General features: G+C 37.1%; 1 protein-coding gene across 1 annotated transcript; it reads right to left on the reverse strand.

The window, feature by feature from the left end:
- Positions 1–844: 844 nt before the first annotated feature.
- LOC149937904 (uncharacterized) lies at positions 845–12,778 on the reverse strand. The gene is made up of 5 exons (XM_090179009.1): positions 12,727–12,778; positions 2,391–2,726; positions 1,704–2,321; positions 991–1,071; positions 845–924 (listed from the first exon to the last, which is right to left on the reverse strand). The coding sequence occupies exons 2-5, from the start codon at positions 2,407–2,409 to the stop codon at positions 845–847; spliced, it is 798 nt and encodes a 265-aa protein (XP_090035135.1). The 5' UTR covers positions 2,410–2,726; positions 12,727–12,778.
- Between the last annotated feature and the right edge of the window lie 7,127 nt (positions 12,779–19,905).

Raw genomic sequence — 19,905 nt, forward strand, 5'->3', positions numbered from 1 at the left:
AAGATTGATATGAATTAATGGCTTCAAAAGTCGATTGATGACTTAGGCCTAAGGTGGTGCCTTTGGTATTAGCCTAGCTGATTATTATTATTATTATTATTGGCCGCGTGTTTTGGCCGAGCTAGAAACTTCCGGCAAAGCAAATCAGAGTAACCGGAAACGGCGCAAAAGTTCCACTAGACGGAACTACACCTTCCATTCCTGGGGCTTTATATTCTTTGGGTGGAGTGCCTCGAAAAATAAAACTAGCTAAGCTCAGCTCGTGCGTGGATGAGGACAACAATTCATTGGCAAGTTATAACCATTTAAAATAACATAATAAATGAGACGGTCATATTAGTTAAATCGTGAAAGAGATTAAATCTCTATTCAGCTGATTAAATTACGTTTTGAGAATAAAAATACTCTGAAAACTTAATCACCTTTCTTATTAAAATTTCAAATGGAACTCATAGTTTCGTCTGACTCGGTTAAATATCAGAAGTGTGATGTTCCTATTTAAAAACTGCTCTACCTTATATTGTCCCTAAGCTGTGATAATAAATGTTATTTTTCTCAAAAAATTAAATTTTTTGGCTGTTCCAGTACGCATATTATTTTTAGATTTCAATAATATAATTATAAACTTAATTAAATAAAGTTAATTGGTTTAATATTATCGATGTAAGAGTAGATGGCGAAGCAGAAAAATATATGATTAAAAACTGATCATGATTAACTAGTTTTTTTTTAATTTATTGATACCCTATGTAACAAACCTATCAGTAGTGTATCTTCCCATTTTGGTCACATGAGAAAAAATTCTCGTGCGTGACCGCGAATATTAATTATCACATCAAAATGATTATACAAATATATTGGTTAAAGGTACAATTTTTATAGAAGCGAAATTAACAAAGGAGTATCGTCTTAAATCATGAATTCCTAAATAAATTAACCATGTGGTTATTAGCTTCACAAATAAAGCTAAAGTTTAACAATTTTTAATACCTTTATCAGTTTTGTTATAAAGTTTTGGCCCCAAATAAAGTACATGTCTCTGTCCAAACCTTATACGCATTTTCTCCATTGCTACATTACAATTTCCAATATTTATAATGTTTTATCTTACGTTAGATGGAGGGATAGTATTACGTATTTTAATCATGATTAAGGGATTAAATCGTGATAAAAAAGAGAGGGGGGTGTCTATCCGGTGATTGAGAATTTCATTCTCAATCACCGGATAGACACAAAGAGCTTGGCTCCCGCCGTTCACCCGCGCCTATCCCGTTCCTCCCCCACCCGCGCCCCCATCTCAATCACCAGAATTTCTAATCACCAGAATTTCTAATCACCAGATTCTCCCGTTCACGGGTTGCTTTCCCCCCAACCCCCATTCACTGGATACTTTATCTCTCGTTCACCAGCTCCTTTCCCCCATTGCTTTCACCCCTTCTAATCACCAGTTGCTTTCCCCCATCCCCATTCTCCAAAATTAGTTTTCCTCGCGCAGATATCTGGAGATTAGATTTTTTACCCGTTTGCTTATCGCTTCAGAACCCCTTAATTTTCTAGTCTCTAGGTAATAAAAACAAGTTATTTACATTTAATTTTTTATTTTAGAACTTTGTTTTACATGTTAGTAGGTACTATCAGATATTCCATTAGATGGTTATCTTGTGCATTACACAATGAAAACAAATTAAAGTAGCTAAGTTTACAGGTTAATTGGTTATCTACGAGTAAATTAGTAAAATCTTGTAGTACTTCCGAGGGTGATTTAAAACAGCCAAAATAAGATTTTACTTGATGGTACGAATTAAATTGATCTGGGTACAAAAATAAACCCTCGAAAGGTTTTCCATATAATAATTCGTGAATTTTTTTAAGGTTTTTAACAATAGCTAAGTACATGCATTCGATAACATTTTTATGTTCGTTTAAAAGATTTATTTGAAACCGAATAAAATCAATTTTTTTTTGGAACTCACCGATTTCGCGAGCTCCCAGATCCAGAACATGACCGTAGGCAGAGTTCAATTTGATGTTGTTGGTAGTGGCGACGACGGATACGTTGTTGTCGTGATAGTCGATGATGTTGTGGGTTAGAGACGATGCTCCGGTTTGCGTAGCGGCGAAAAGCTCTCCCCAAAGAGAGAGTAGATTGGTGAAAGCTTCGGAGGTCAGGAACAGAATATTTTCGTTCGATTTTTTGAAGAAGAGAACTTGTAATTTTGATCCGTCGAAACCAAAAGAAATGTAGACTGATCCTCCTAACGTGATTTTTATGTTGATACGTCTTTCTTGGCCCCTGCGTTTGGATACGGTATGCGTCTCGGCTATAGAAAATGAAAATGTTAAGCCTTTGTCCATTGAAATAGTAATAGTATTAATAAAATAATGCTTACCAATAGATCGTTTTTCCATGTTTACGGTAGATGACGAGAGCAAAGCGGATGCACTTCTTTTCAGTTCAGCGTCTCAGAGAGAAATGACGCATGGGAGATTAATCAGTTCCTATCTTGTTGAGATTAATTCATCACGTGATCTAAACTTCAAATAACCCTCAAATTCTATCGGCTCTCTCTCTCTCTGAGATAACAGTTCTAGACACTCGAAATTAAACCGTCCCGTGCTCGAAACTGCCTCTAATTATTCCCATTGACGTCACATATTAATCCACTTGGAAGAAGAAAAAAAACCCATTGTAGTTTCCTTTCGAGAGCTTGTGATGCAATCATATCCTAGAAAACAATACAATTAATAGAAATTAACATAAAATTAGTATACTTTTAATACCATTTTGTGAGCTACAGTGAAAAAAGTTACAATTTTACGGTAGAAACGTTTTCAAAATACCACAAAATGAACTCAAATAAGAAAATTGTAATTAAAATAATCACTACGGCTATAATTTTAGAAGGTTGTTTCAGGACGGTGATTATGGCAGATGTTTGTACTTCAGTGTCCATATCGGAAATGAAGTTAAATGGAATATTTTGCGTAAATAAGTATAAATTTTAGCATAACCCTAATATATTCTCGAGAACTGAACAAGTTCTTTGGGAATAAGAGATAAGCTTACTATCTTCCCCTAGGCCCTATATAAGGGGGGCGCCTGAACCGGGGGAACGTCACTCTATTGTTGTTCTTTGTGCGTCTAGTACCAGGATTTTTGAAGCGCGCTCTCTCTCTCTACGTAAGTTTATTTTGATTTTTTTTTATCGTAATTTTTTGAATAAGGTTTAAGTAAATCGGCATTAAAATGAAAGGTGTACAATACCCAGAAATTAATTTAGTTGATACCCCGGAAATGATTATAATCGACTCCCCTGAATTGATTGATATAACTGATAACGAGCTCCCGGAAGTACCCATAGTAACTTCACCCGATTCTCCAGAAATGGAAATAATAGATTTAACTGATACCCAAGACCCTACCCTTTCCTTAACTACAGTAACTGATTCGCAATTGGAACGTTTAAAAGAAATGACAATGGTACGAGATTATCTTAGAGAATATCAACTAACCCATCAAATCTGTTCGCCCCCTATCGATAATTTACCTTCACCCCTTTTAAGACCTAGTTCTATTCCACCTGACGAAGTACGTTTTTCGCCCTCGTATACGCCTATGGATGCTCCCTCACCCTTTCTAGAATCAGATGACACATGCCACTCTTTATCTTTGGAAGATAATTTTATCATGTCGTCCCTCAGTACGGACAGCATTCAGCGCTTAGCTGAGAACGTACAAGTTGCCCGACGGGACGCGGAGGAACTTGCAGCCGCAGCCGCAAGGGCAGCCGAAATGTTCGAGGAAGCTAAAGCGTTGTTAGCTGCTCGTACGGCTAGTAGTAGTAGTAGTAGTAGGCCACCTCATAATATTTCCCCTCAGCGTAATAATGACCCTATAGCGGTCGCAGGCCCCTCACGAGCTCCGCAGTATTCACCTCCATCGTCTCAGACTGCTGAGAAAAACGCGAACCCCGAGAACGCAAATTTGGCTGCCCCCACTTCGTCTCCTCCTCCTCCTCAAGTTGGAGGTGGGTTGGTTGACGTTCCAATAACGCCTCCGTCCTTTCCTAATTTACCAGGTTCTGTTAAAATATTGAATAATAATATCCAAAATTTCCCAAATTTTGGACTAATGGGACGGACTTTAAATGTCCGGTTAGAAAATAATATAGAAAATGGTATTTATATATTGATGGAAACCCTATTAGAGGACTGTTTGCCTTCAGATATGGTTTCGGTTTCATTCGTGAACGTCACTAACCCCGGTTTTCAAATTAACGTCAGTTTCCGGCGTCGGGACCAATTAGACTTGCAATGGTTGATGACGTATATCGATGAAAAAAGCTATAGATCCGAGAACGATGGTAGTTTTTTTGAAGGAATAGTTACGGTTACGTTTAATCGAGTCAGATTACCGCAAGGAGGAATTAGATCAGTTGGGTTAGGGATTTCCCTTGAAAAAGAGTTTTCTTTTTATAAACATTGCACGATAACGATAAATAACCAGGATAAAATTTGTTTAGCACGCGCTCTTGTAGTAGCCATAGCTCATAGAGAATACATGGAAAATAAAAATGATGGAGAACTTAAATAAAATATACTACTATAAGACAGTGTAGAGGAAAAAATATTGAAATGCTATTACAGACCCGCGAAGCTAGGACCCTTTTGGCTTATTCTGCATTAACAGACGAAGAATGCGCGGGTCCGGACGCTTTAACTCGGTTCCAAGAAATCTTGCCCGAATACAGTATTATCGTTTTTCGATTACGCGATCCCGTACCCTTAGTTATTTTCGGCGACGTCAAAGAAGAGAGGGAACTAGAAGGGCCTCTCCACAAACGTCTTTATCTTCTAAATATTGACACACATTTCAACGTAATTACTAACCCTAAACCCCTTTTCGCGTTTAATTACTTTTGCGAAAAATGTTTAGTAGGTTTTAATCATCTCAGTGAGCATAAATGCATTCTTTTCTGTCACGCTTGTTGTAGAAAACAAGATTGCAGGAAGGAGGTAGATAAAATAACTTGCCAAACATGTTTAAGAGTTTTCCCTAATCAAAATTGTTACGATTACCATTTATCAGGACCCGAGCCCTTATGTAATAAAATTTACGTTTGTAATCTTTGCGGAAAATTTATCAGTATGTTTAAGCGTAAGGCAGTACACGTTTGTGGAGAGACCTATTGTCTTTCGTGTAGTGAGTTTAACCCCGCAGGGCATCTATGTTACATGCAACCTTTAAAGACCGTCCGTAAAGATTCTGCCGATAAAACTACTCGTTCTCGAATAAATAGCAATAATAAACGGGTCCACGACTCCGACAATGAAGAATCACCACTGACCAAGAGAAGTACTCCAAAAACGGAAGTCTTTGTTTTTTATGACTTGGAATGTAAACAAACAAATCGTACTGACGCCAATGCTTTGATTCACGAACCAATTTTATGCGTTTCGCAAAAAGCGTGTAAATTCTGTTTCGAAGAAAAAGATAGTCAGTACGCATGCGCTAAATGCGGTAGTGGTCCTCGGGAGAAAATATTTCTCTCAAAAGACCCCGTCGGCGACTTTCTAGAGTATCTTCGTACGCTTAACAGAGTGGCTGATAAGATAATATGTATTGCCCATAACGCTAAAGGTTACGACGCGCAATTTATAGTACGTAAAATGATCGATTTAAAGTGGACCCCTAAAGTCTTGACAGACGGGACCAAATTCATGTATGTACAGTATAAAAAATTAAAATTCTTAGATTCCTTAAATTTTATGCCCTTTGCCCTTTCTCAATTCGTTTCCACATTTGGTTTAGATAATAATTTAAATAAGGGATATTTCCCGCATTTACTGTTTAATACCGTAGACCATGAATTTGATCCAGCCCGTTCGAACGAAACCAATTACGTACTACATAATGACATGCCTCCGATGGAGGCGTACGACCCTAATCGTTTAAGCGGTAAGGCCTACGATGAATTTATCCAGTGGTATAACGATTCCCGATCCGAAGCTTGCGGAAATTCGGACCCCAACTTTAATTATTTTGATTATAAAAGAGATTTAATCCGGTACTGTCGCCAGGACGTAAACATTCTTTTGCAAGGCTGTTTATCATATCGTTCTATTTTCATGGAAAAATTCGAAATAGACCCGTTCTTAACTGCGATAACGATTGCGGGAGTATGCAGTTTTATCTTTAGGAAACACTTTTTACAGCCCGATACGATTGGTGTAGTGCCCCCTTTCGGCTATCGTATGAACTGCAACCAGAGTTTTGGAGCGATCGAATGGCTTGAATGGATGTCTCACTTACGAGGGAAGGAAATTCAGTCTGCTTTTAATGGATTTGAACCTAGAATTCTTAACATTAACGTGGACGGACTTCTCGATAACGAAGTCTTTCAATATCACGGTTGTTATTATCACGGGTGTAAAACGTGTTTTCCTATCAATAGAAACTTAGCGTTATACGGCGACCACACTCAGACCCATAATTCGCGATACGCGTCAACCATTGCTACCACTAACCGCTTGAAACAATTGGGATACACTGTCCATGAAAAATGGGAATGTACCTTCAAAGCTGAGCGGAGTACTAACTCCGTCATCGACGCATATCTTTCTACCGAAAATTTAAAATTTAAAATTAAAGAACCAATCCGCCCCCGCGAAGCCTTTTTCGGAGGACGTACGTCAGCCTTGAAATTACATCACAAGTGTAAAGAGGGGGAGGAAATTAAATACATTGATATTTGTTCACTCTATCCGTGGTGTAACAAGTATTGCAAGTTACCAGTGGGACACCCTAAAATACATGTAAAAGCTCCTTTCCCGGACATTTCTACCGTAAACGGATTAATAAAAGCCACAATGTTACCGCCTCAATCTCTCTACCATCCCGTTTTACCCCAAAGAATAGGATCGAAACTAGTGTTTGCCAACTGCCAAAAATGTAGTGAGTCTCGAAACCAGCAGGATTGTCCCCACGAAGACTCAGAACGACAAATAACTGGTACTTGGGTAGCAGATGAGGTACAGTTGGCAATCGAAATGGGTTACAAGGTCATTTCTATTCACGAAATTTGGGAATACGAGGTAGTAAAATACGACCCGATATCGAAAGAGGGCGGTCTTTTCTCCGAGTACGTCAACGCGTTTCTTAAACTCAAACAGGAATCCAGCGGCTTACCCGCGGGAATAGAGACCGATGAAGAGATTAAGAAATACGTTGACGAATATTACGAAAAGGAAGGAGTAAAACTTGATCCTACCAATATTAAAAAGAACCCTGGACTTCGTACCATCGCGAAGCTTTGTCTTAACTCTTTTTGGGGTCGTTTTGGTTTAAACCCTCGCAAAGACCAATCGGCTATTATTAGCGATCCCAAAAAGTTTTTCGATTTATTCTTAGACCCCGACATAGAAGTTAAATCGGTTATTCCCTTAAGTCAAACGCATTGCGTGATCAAGTGGGCGTTTTTGAAAGATATTGATCTTGTTTACCCAAACACGAACGTAGTAATTGCAGCCTATACGACCGCAATGGCTAGGATCAAGTTATACTCTTATTTAAGGAGATTAGGCCAGCTTACGTATTATTATGATACGGATAGTTGCATTTATCTAAAAGAACGAGATGGAATAGAGATTGATACGGGCAACTATCTCGGAGACATGACCGATGAGTTGGCAAAGTACGGAAAAGGCTCGTACATCCAAGAATTGGCAACAGGTGGCGCAAAAAATTACGCCTTTAAAGTACTGAACCCTACGACCGGTAAAGTCTCCTACGAAATGAAAGTCAAAGGGTTCCGTATAAATCAAGGCATTAAAGATTTGGTTAATATGGACACGCTTAAAAGATTAATAGGTGTCGACGGAGAAACGAACGAGCCAGTAACCGTACCCCAGCCGAGGCAGATTTTGCGTCTACCTGATCATACGGTCGTTTCCGTCGACCGTACTAAAATCTATAGACCCGTCGTAGACAAGGTACGGTTACTGGACGACTTCACTACGGTACCCTACGGCTATAAAGCGAATCTAATTGCTCCTGAGGACGGGGACGTAGAGCCCTCCAATCGCTAATTCTCGTTTAAAATTAGTCTCACCACTCTAAAGTGAATATAGGTTTCAGTCTTACGACTCTAAAGTAAATATAGTCTTGCGACTCTAATGTGAATATCAAACCTATACGGGGGTAAGGGAGGCAATAGGTTATTCTATTATATTTTTCCTCCGCTGAAGAGTCCCATAAATTTAACCGAATTTTAATTTACATTTTCATTTGTACGCTAGTACTCGAAGGGAGATAACCATGCAATTTATTCATCCGTTTAATTCCGTAACGGCAGGCCCGAGTCAGAGTGGCAAAAGCTATTTAATTGAATCTATAATTAATCACGAAGAGGAAATGTTTGTTCCGGGTTTCAAAGAAATACATTGGTATTACGGAGAATGGCAAGCTCTATACGATAAAATGAAGCACAGGGTAGTTTTTAAAGAAGGATTGCCTGTTTTATCTGATTATGACGGAAAAGATCCTATATTATTAGTTATCGACGACCAGATGAGCGAGAGTAAAGGTCAAATTGGTGATTTATTCGTGAAAGGCACCCATCACCGTTCTCTAAGCGTTATTTTTATTACACAGAACTTATTCCATCAATCAAAAGATAGCAGATCCATATCCCTGAATTCGCATTACATAATTTTATTGAAAAGTCCCCGAGACCGTCAGCAAGTGGCTTATCTCGCTAGACAAATGTTCCCTGATAAGTGGCGTTTTGTAGTTGACGCTTACGAAGACGCGACTTCAAGACCTCACGGTTACCTAGTATTCAATTTAACTCAAACTTGTCCCGAAGATCAAAGAGTCTTGACTAATATTTTACCGGGAGAAACGTGCTACGGTTATCTCCCTAAATAAATAAATAAATAGAACTTACATTTCGTAACTTCAATCAGTTATGAATCATGTCTCGTAGAGTACGTATCGAGAGAGACGCTCTCCGATATCTCGGTCGTTGCAAACCCGTTCAAAGAAAAGCCATTTTAGCTAAAGCCGACAAATCCCTCATAGACGCTATCAGTGAATGTATTCATAACACTTTAATTGGTAACGTAAAACTATCAAATACCCAAAAAACCAGGTTATCTCGTCATAAAAATACCCTTCGAAAACTAGCTAGTAAGCGGGTAGCTTGGAAAAGTAAAAAGAAATTGTTAGTTCAGTCTGGGGGCGGATTTTTCTCGTTTCTTCTACCCGTCGTTTCAACCCTTCTTGGTTCTATATTCGGTAGTAAACAATGAAACACGCCAGAAAAATGATTCTCGTCCCTAGCGGCGTTTTAAAGCCAGACCCGTTCCCGCACCCCCTCGCTCTGACAGTCTCTGAATTAGACGTTAAGATGGACCAAATATTAAATATGAAAGATTTAGACGACGCCTCGAAATGGATTTTATACGAACAAGCTTTAATGACACACGGAAATCTACGTAAGCAAGCCTCGGCTCCTAAAGAAATCGAAATTGCCCCCGCATTCGACTCGCTAAGTAGGGACTGGATAGACGATTTGCCTTTGATATATTACCAAAAAGCGCAAAGCATGGTGGATCAGTTGGAAACTGTACCCGAAAGAATACGGTGGGATGAAAACGGGGAGCTCGTAATAAACGGTCGACCTATTAAAGGTTCCAATATTAGCGAAATTACCAAAGCGTATTTAAATCCTAAAACCCACCCAAAACCTATTGGATATTTCGCGTTTATTTCCAATTTAACCCAATTTAACTCTTCACCGGCTATCCAAGGCTTTCCCTCCCCGCTAGCTCCGAGAACCCGACAACGACGTTCTCCCGTTAAGCGCGAGTATCCGGTTCCTCAAAGTGGGCGTGCGCGCAGGACAGATAAGCCCCGCCCCACTCGTAGCCTTGACCGAGATCACTCCTCCTCGTCCGACTCTTCTCTTCACTCTTATAAACAAACAAGGAGTCGCGCGCAAAAGTCTAAAGTATGGGCGAAGCTATTTTAGAAAAAATATATTTTAACCCGAAGCATCCGGCTTCTTTCGGAGGCGCTGAAAGGTTATTCCAGTCCGTAAAGTCTCACGGCTTAAGTAGGGAAACTGTAGAAAAATGGTTAAGAGGAATCGACGCTTTTACGATGCATAGGCCGAAATATAAAAAGTTTCAACGAAATAAAATAGTAATTAGTAATATAAGGGAACAATACCAGGCTGATATTAACGATATGCGCTCGTTAGAGGCAGATAATGACGGATACAAATACATTTTAACAATTATAGACTGTTTTAGTAGAAAAGCGTGGGGGTTACCTCTTAAAACTAAATCGGGGAAAGAGGTTTTGAAAAATATAAAAATTGTTTTTAAAGACGGAATTCCAGATAAATTTCAATCGGACAAGGGCACGGAATTTAGGAATAAAGAAGTACAAGGATATTTCAAAAAGAATAAAGTTAAATTTTTTAGTACCGAAAATGACGAAATAAAAGCCTCTATCGTAGAAAGGTTTAATAGAACGTTAAAAACAAAAATGTATAGATATTTTACCCATCACTCCACAAATAGATATTTGGAAGTCTTACAGGACTTGGTCGAAGCGTACAATTCCTCTTATCATAGCTCAATTAAAATGGCCCCTAATGACGTTTCGGAAAATAACGTATTACGTGTGTACAATAATATCTACTCTAAATATTATGCCGAGAAACTGAAAATGAAACCGCAATTCCAAGTAGGGGATTTGGTTAGAATAAATACAACTAAAATGATATTTCAAAAGGGTTTCGAAGCTAATTATACCGAAGAAATATTTAAAGTCGTAGCTATAGTTAAAAGACATCCTCCCGTTTATAAAATAAAAGACCTATCAGAAATCGATATAAAGGGGACGTTCTATTCGAGAGAGCTTCAAAAGGTCAGTGCGCCTCGTTCGTTCAAGTTAAACAAGATTTTACGTCAGAGAACTAAAAACGGAGTAAAACAATTGTACGTTAGTTGGCTAGGATATCCTCCATCGTTTAATAGTTGGGTTAATCAAGATGACGTCTGGGATTTACATAACTCTTCCTAGTAATACTAGAGATAAGAATAAGAATAATTCAGAAAATACTCTAGCCTCGTATTCTACAACGTTGGCCAAACCCATTAGTTTACGCGGAGATTGGGAAATTGCTCTGGTAGAAATTATTTATCCTTTATCTTTTTATAACGTAAGCGAGCCAATGGGATGTGGAATAGAAATTAAGGAATTACTATCGAAACCTCCAGCCCACATAGTAGATTACAAATATACCTACGACTTCCGCGAGATACCTCAGATCTACTACAAAAATCCTCATGAACTTTTGGCCGTACTTAATGAAAGTATTAAAAGTTTGAACCTTGATTTAAAGGAAAGCGCTAATTCAGAGTTCGATAATGATTCATTAGGAAAATTTGAATATAGTTTAGAAAGTGGACACGTACAATACACTTCCTATAGTAAACATTATTATCAACTCGAGTTAACGCCAAAGTTGAGGAAAATTTTAGGATTTAGAGATAATGTTACTGATATTACACCTAAGGTAGCATTCAGATCAGATTCCCCTATGCAATTAAACTTATTCATCCCCGATCTTATGTTCGTGTATTCCGATTTGGTAGGAAATGAAATGGTTGGGGATACATTAGCCCCCCTTTTGCGAACAATTGTTGTAGACCAAAACGCCCCCAATGGATCAACCGTTTCAAAAACTTTCGATTCTCCGCATTACCTTAAACTGAGTAGAAATTATTTTGACTGTATCGACATTAATATAAGAACTAGTTTAGGTGAATTCGTGCCATTTCAGTTTGGTTCAGTCACGTGTAAAGTACATTTACGACGAGCTCAGTAAAAAAAAAAGAATGGCTTATCAGTACGTCGATAGAAATTGTCCCTACATGCAATATTATTTAAATCAGGCGGGGGGCGGAGTAGATTTACCTTATTTCTCTGGGTTTGCGGGACAAAAAGGACACGGAATTGGTAGCTTTTTTTCTGGGCTAGCTAGGTTTGTATTCCCATTCCTAAAACAGTCTGCCAAATACGTGGGAAAAAGGGCCCTTTCTACAGGAAAGAAAGTACTCGGAGACGTCTTGCAAGGTCAGGACTTAAAAACGTCGGCCAATAAACGAATGACAGAAACTGTGGACGAAATGGCAGCGCAAGAAGGTTCGGGTCGTCGCAAGAGAAGAAAAACTACTAAGAAAGCATTGAAGAAGAAAAAGAGTTCAGTTAAACGCCGCAAGTTCACGCGTACGGTTCGCGATATTTTTGCTCTCTAAAAAAAAATGGAAGTACTTAAAAGCGAATTAAATATTTTCAACGAACTACCAACTCAACTCAGCGTTGAAAAGGGTCAAACGGTATGGTGTAAGCCAATTTCATCTATCGACAGCAGTTCTATCATCGAATTCGTGGTACCGGGTACGGGAGACTCTTACACAGATTTGGCAATGACAATGATATATTGTAAAGTAAAAATCGTCAAAACCAACGGTGACAACTTGGATGCCGGGTCTAACGTTTCGCTCGTGAACAATTCTCTGCATTCGCTATTCAAACAATGCGAAGTGAAACTCAATGATACGACGGTTTCACCATCGGCCTCAAATTACCCCTATAGGGCCTATATCGAAACCTTGCTCAACTTTGGGTACGATGCAAAAAACACTCACCTTGCGACATCTGGATGGTACGATGACACGGCTGGAAGTATGGATCTGATAACAAACGCAGGATTCATAAAACGTCAGGTTCTAGCTGCTGAATCAAAAGAAATTGAACTTTACGGGAACATTTTTTGTGACATTTTTAATTTCAACAAATATTTAATTAATGGCGTACAACTTAAGGTTTCACTCACTAGAAATAGCGATAATTTTACCCTTTTTAGCGACACTGTCGACGCGTATAAAGTCGAATTTATAGACGCTGCTCTAATTGTACGTAAAGTTAAAATTATGCCTAAAATTTTATTAGCCCATCAGCAAGGATTATTACGTAGCAATGCCAAATATCCCTTTACTCGTACTGAAATTAAAGTTAAAACATTAGCTAGTTCTATTCAGAACGATAGTTTTGACAATATATTCTTAGGTCCGATGCCCAACAGAGTCATTATTGGTTTAGCCACCAACAAAGCGTATAAGGGCTCCGTTAAGTCTAATCCTTATAATTTTGAAAATTTCGACCTAAATTATCTGGCTCTATACGTTGATAACGAACAAATCCCTTCGAAAGCGTTGACCCCTAATTTTAATAGTAAACAATTTACGCTGGCCTATCATTCGCTATTCTCGGGATCTGGGATACTCTACCAAGACGAGGGAAACCACATTGCGTTGGCTCACTTTCCTCTAGGCTTTGCCCTATATGCTTTTGATTTAACCCCCGACAATTCGGCCAGTGACGTCACGTTTTGGAACCCCGTAAAGAGAGGGCAACTACGTTTAGATTTAGGATTTGGTACCCCTTTAAAAGATTCTACGGTCGTTATCGTGTACGCTGAATTTCAATCTTGTTTACAGATAGATAAAAATAGGAACATTATTCGAGACTATTAAAATGACTACGACAAACGTGGACTTATCTCAGGCACTGTATAAAACACCGAACTTTTTAGGCGTGTTTTCTTCAGATAATTTAAAACCCATGGTGAAATATCCGCAATCGCTTATCATTAATTTTGATAAAAGGGGAGAAACAGGTTCTCATTGGATTTGCGTCTACGTCGATGGCCGAAAACGGGGATTCTATTTTGATTCAATGGGGCTTCCCCCATTTTTACCCACAATCAGAAAATATTTAAATTCAATGTGTAAGACGTGGACATTTAGCAAAAGACGATTGCAAGGACTAACTAGTAACGTTTGCGGCGAATATTGCGTAATGTATATTTTGCATAGAACTAAAGGACAGAGTACAAAAACGTACTACCAAAAGTTTTCCAAAAATTGGGAAAAAAACGACAGCAAGATATTTTTATCTTTCGCAAATCATGCTAGAAAAATCATCACATCGAATTTAGCGAATCCATTAGCTAGAGAGAGAGGTATGGTGACTGACTGGAAAAAATCCGGTTCCAGAGGATAAAACAATATATTCCCACGCTATCTGGTATCTTTTAGAGATATGACCCGTCCTCTCTCGAAAACATGCGAGCGCTTCTATGGGCGCCAAACCTTTTACTTTCGAATAAAATAAACCATCCAAAAACAAAAAAATTAAAATAGAATCAGAAAGTATTGGTAAACTAGTTAGGACAACGTGGGTGGTTTACGCAATCTAGCATGAAAACAAAACATTGGTAGAAATATATTATTGCATTATTCCTGTACGTTCTATTTAAAGTACTTTCTAAAAGTCATTGAAATCTGTTACCGTCTTGAACCATTGAAATATGTTTTCTACCCGTCATTAACAAAATATCTTTAGTACACGCAAAATAAGATTGGTGAAAAAAAACATTGCCTTAGATAATTTAACAGGGATTTAGTTAGCTTTGGGTCTTGTAATGATAAAAAAGATTGAAATTTGACTCTGCCATTTTATTTAATAATATAAACTCATGTACGCGAGAAAAACAATTGTAAACAATTTTTCCTATGTAACTTTTTTCACTCTTAATAAATACTTTAAAAAACGTAACAAAAAAAAGACTCTTTATTGAAAATCGCTTACCCTTTTTTTTCCAGAATTTCGTTAAGTCAACCAGTCCAATGCAAGAACGTACTACAATGCGGACTCTTATCTGTAAATTTGTTAGACTTTGCACGAACCTAAACCATCTTCTCGTGACGTACGCTAAGAGGAAGATGGTGGAAATTCCCAGTCTCACGAAATTAATTATCTACGAACACTATTTAACCAATGGAAAAATTTACAGACTTTACCCACACTGAATAGATTCCACACTCAATCACTAACTTAGATTTCATCACGGAAAAGAAGGAGATAGGATATAGGGGCTAGGAAATGGTGGGGATGGAAAATGGTATAAAAAGGGAGTAAATCAATTAGAACAAATTATTCTGATCTGGACCGATGCAAAAAGAAATCAAAATGCGGTAAATATTATTTTAACATTTAAATAACTTTTGGGACAAAAAAAATTAAAGATTTTAATTTTCTTCATGTAGAATTGAAGAGATTATAAATAGAGTTTTATGGACGAGTCGAAATGACGATACTATAAAATATGAGCTTAGAATAAGGTAATAAATTAAATTTCACGAATTATATATGCTGTACTAAAGTTAAAATTTTATGTATTGTTCTGTTAGGATTGAGGAGAGAGAGGACGTAGCAGGAAATCGGATGTTCCTACAATTTGTAGAATATCAATTATACTGGGATGATAGGAGCTCCGTCCATAGTAGTAGTATTCTACTATCCATACCCATTAATATGGAATAAAAAAATTAACTTTTATCACGATTCTTTTATTTTCCTATCCAACAATAATCATTTCAGTATATATCAAACATTACAATAACAAGGATTATATGCAATTGCAATTGCTAAAATAGTGTATTCTACCGAGTTAATAGTCTCTAAGATTTCCTCCTGGGGGTTCCCCCCGAAACAGGATTAATTTTTATCAAAGTTGTATCAGAAGTAAATTAGGGGGAAGTAAGCGCAATGTATTTTCAGCTATTCTAATCTGCCTAATTTAACACGTGACGAATTTTTTATCGCTAACCGATGAGCAGTAACCTCTATTTTTGGTTACATTTTACATTCTCCCGTGACATCAATTGGTTTCAACCAATGAGAAATCAGGATTTACTTGAAGTTTCGAGTGTTATTTGATCTCTAGATATACGACTCAGCGTTCTTTTAGTTCCCGGACCTCATCGAGAAGAGACACGTAGATTTTCGCGCTCCGTACCCCGCCTTCTCGACTCTATTTACAGGCAAAGGCTTAAGGATTTCCGTAAAAGTAAGTGACTTTATTATATACTGTAGAGGGAAATTAGGCCTTGTTTAAATTGAAGTAAATAGACTTAGATTCTAGTCAAATAGTCTTAGAGTCTAACCAAAATAAATAGAAAAAACATTTATTGAAATTTAGGCTTAACCAATTAGGCTTAAGAATGTTGACAATAGCTTATAGAAACTATCAGTTTACAGTATGGACATCGAAGCGTATCGACTTGAAACTTTTCGTCACTGGAGAAACCCCCACGTTACTAAGGAACAACTAGCGAAGGCTGGATTCTACTATATTCAGCGGGGCGATGAAGTACGATGTTACAAGTGCCATGGCGTATTAGAAGGATGGGAATCAGGAGACGTACCAGAATGGGAACATGCTAGATTCTTTCCACACTGTCCGTCGAGGGATAATTCACCATCGGAAAAAAAGTACCTTTCGCAAGAATGGGAGATCCCGGCACCACCAAGGGCAGCGGCACTGGAGGATGACGATTTCATATCTATTCCGGTCAGACGTGGTGAGGTAGAACTTTTATTAAAATTATTTATACAATCCGCACTTGCAGAAGGTAGTTCGTTTCAGCCCATTAAATGAAATTGTACATATTCCTTACGAAGATCGAGTTAATTTTTTTTATATTGATAAAATGCGATTTAAACGCGTTATTTATAATGTCGGTCTAATATTAGAACCTGTTTTACGCAATCATGTAATTAAAAGTAAAATAAAATTGGAAATTAATTAAATTGAAAATAACTTGTTATTATTGCCTAGAGATTAGAAATTAAGGGGTTCTGAAGCGATAAGCAAACGGGTAAAAATCTAATCTCCAGATATCTGCGCGAGGAAAACTAATTTTGGAGAATGGGGATGGGGGAAAGCAACTGGTGATTAGAAGGGGTGAAAGCAATAGGGGAAAGGAGCTGGTGAACGAGAGATAAAGTATCCAGTGAATGGGGGTTGGGGGAAAGCAACCCGTGAACGGGAGAATCTGGTGATTAGAAATTCTGGTGATTAGAAATTCTGGTGATTAGAAATTCTGGTGATTGAGATGGGGGCGCGGGTGGGGGAGGAACGGGATAGGCGCGGGTGAACGGCGGGAGCCAAGCTCTTTGTGTCTATCCGGTGATTGAGAATGAAATTCTCAATCACCGGATAGACACACCCCTCTCTTAAAAATAGTAGATCATGATTAAGCCGATTAAATCTTGATTAAATCAATATTAAAATATTTTCATGATTAAATTAGGATTAAAAATTTCAGTCGTGATTAAATCGGATCAAAAATTTAATCACGATTAACTCGATTTAATACATTTAATCGAATTTAATCCGATTAATTATGCGCTCAAAAGAGGAGTGAACTGCCCCTCGGGATTAAAGCTATTTCATAACATTATCTATCATGTTATTTACCACTTTCCCCATTTTATATATATCATCTGATAAATAGGCTTTCATTTGGCGGTATTTGGTTGAATTATTTGGTCCATAGGAACAAATTTATCGAAAACGTCGCCTTTTTTTAAATTTTTATTAATTTGGTTGGGGTTTTAAATTGTTTAAATAATTAATATTTAAACTAATTGGAGGCCGCCAATACACTTTCTCGTCGATGTATCTACTGGCCTTTCTTTATTTTTAATACTTTCACATAGCAGAATTTAGGTAAAAAACTATTCGGGACTCAAGGACGAGCGTATATTTATTTGTTCGTTATGAGAGTAAATCAGCCATTGGATACAGGGGTTTTAAATGGGTTCAGGCGGGTTTGGGGCGATTGCGAGTTAGGGTTATTTTTGCGGGGAAAAGGGTACCACGGAAATTATCGCATGGGAAAAAGGTTTTGGGGGGCTTACTGGGGTGGAGCAAAGAATATAAAGCCCCATGAATGGAAAGATTGATATGAATTAATGGCTTCAAAAGTCGATTGATGACTTAGGCCTAAGGTGGTGCCTTTGGTATTAGCCTAGCTGATTATTATTATTATTATTATTGGCCGCGTGTTTTGGCCGAGCTAGAAACTTCCGGCAAAGCAAATCAGAGTAACCGGAAACGGCGCAAAAGTTCCACTAGACGGAACTACACCTTCCATTCCTGGGGCTTTATATTCTTTGGGTGGAGTGCCTCGAAAAATAAAACTAGCTAAGCTCAGCTCGTGCGTGGATGAGGACAACAATTCATTGGCAAGTTATAACCATTTAAAATAACATAATAAATGAGACGGTCATATTAGTTAAATCGTGAAAGAGATTAAATCTCTATTCAGCTGATTAAATTACGTTTTGAGAATAAAAATACTCTGAAAACTTAATCACCTTTCTTATTAAAATTTCAAATGGAACTCATAGTTTCGTCTGACTCGGTTAAATATCAGAAGTGTGATGTTCCTATTTAAAAACTGCTCTACCTTATATTGTCCCTAAGCTGTGATAATAAATGTTATTTTTCTCAAAAAATTAAATTTTTTGGCTGTTCCAGTACGCATATTATTTTTAGATTTCAATAATATAATTATAAACTTAATTAAATAAAGTTAATTGGTTTAATATTATCGATGTAAGAGTAGATGGCGAAGCAGAAAAATATATGATTAAAAACTGATCATGATTAACTAGTTTTTTTTTAATTTATTGATACCCTATGTAACAAACCTATCAGTAGTGTATCTTCCCATTTTGGTCACATGAGAAAAAATTCTCGTGCGTGACCGCGAATATTAATTATCACATCAAAATGATTATACAAATATATTGGTTAAAGGTACAATTTTTATAGAAGCGAAATTAACAAAGGAGTATCGTCTTAAATCATGAATTCCTAAATAAATTAACCATGTGGTTATTAGCTTCACAAATAAAGCTAAAGTTTAACAATTTTTAATACCTTTATCAGTTTTGTTATAAAGTTTTGGCCCCAAATAAAGTACATGTCTCTGTCCAAACCTTATACGCATTTTCTCCATTGCTACATTACAATTTCCAATATTTATAATGTTTTATCTTACGTTAGATGGAGGGATAGTATTACGTATTTTAATCATGATTAAGGGATTAAATCGTGATAAAAATAGTAGATCATGATTAAGCCGATTAAATCTTGATTAAATCAATATTAAAATATTTTCATGATTAAATTAGGATTAAAAATTTCAGTCGTGATTAAATCGGATCAAAAATTTAATCACGATTAACTCGATTTAATACATTTAATCGAATTTAATCCGATTAATTATGCGCTCAAAAGAGGAGTGAACTGCCCCTCGGGATTAAAGCTATTTCATAACATTATCTATCATGTTATTTACCACTTTCCCCATTTTATATATATCATCTGATAAATAGGCTTTCATTTGGCGGTATTTGGTTGAATTATTTGGTCCATAGGAACAAATTTATCGAAAACGTCGCCTTTTTTTAAATTTTTATTAATTTGGTTGGGGTTTTAAATTGTTTAAATAATTAATATTTAAACTAATTAGAAAAATTATAATACGGTTAAATTAACTAAAAATAAAAATTTTTCTGTATAGATAATAAAAAAGTGGGTAACGGTCAGATAATGCCGACCTCTAGGTGGGACGAATAGTTTTTTACCTAAATTCTGCTATGTGAAAGGATTAAAAATAAAGTAACTCGAAGCGCGCAAATCGAATTTCCTAAGTTGGAAATTGTAATTCGTGTAGCAGATATAAAAACTGAGAACAAACAAACAAAAACTCATCTCTATATATTAGATTTTTAAGTGACTCCCTAATTTTGAAGTTAAAATATTTTTACATCATTGAAACTGCGCTTATTGACTGCAAATTAGCGAGTACAGGATAAAAGCCTAAGATTTCCACCTTTTCGCCGTCCAAAACAAAATTAACCTGCTCTTATTTAAAAATAAGCTTTAACAAGCAGGAAATGACTAG

This window comes from Leiobunum rupestre, chromosome 6 (assembly GCF_980474605.1).
Source record: "Leiobunum rupestre chromosome 6, qqLeiRupe1.1.hap1, whole genome shotgun sequence".
In the NCBI taxonomy this organism is placed as follows: domain Eukaryota; kingdom Metazoa; phylum Arthropoda; class Arachnida; order Opiliones; family Sclerosomatidae; genus Leiobunum; species Leiobunum rupestre.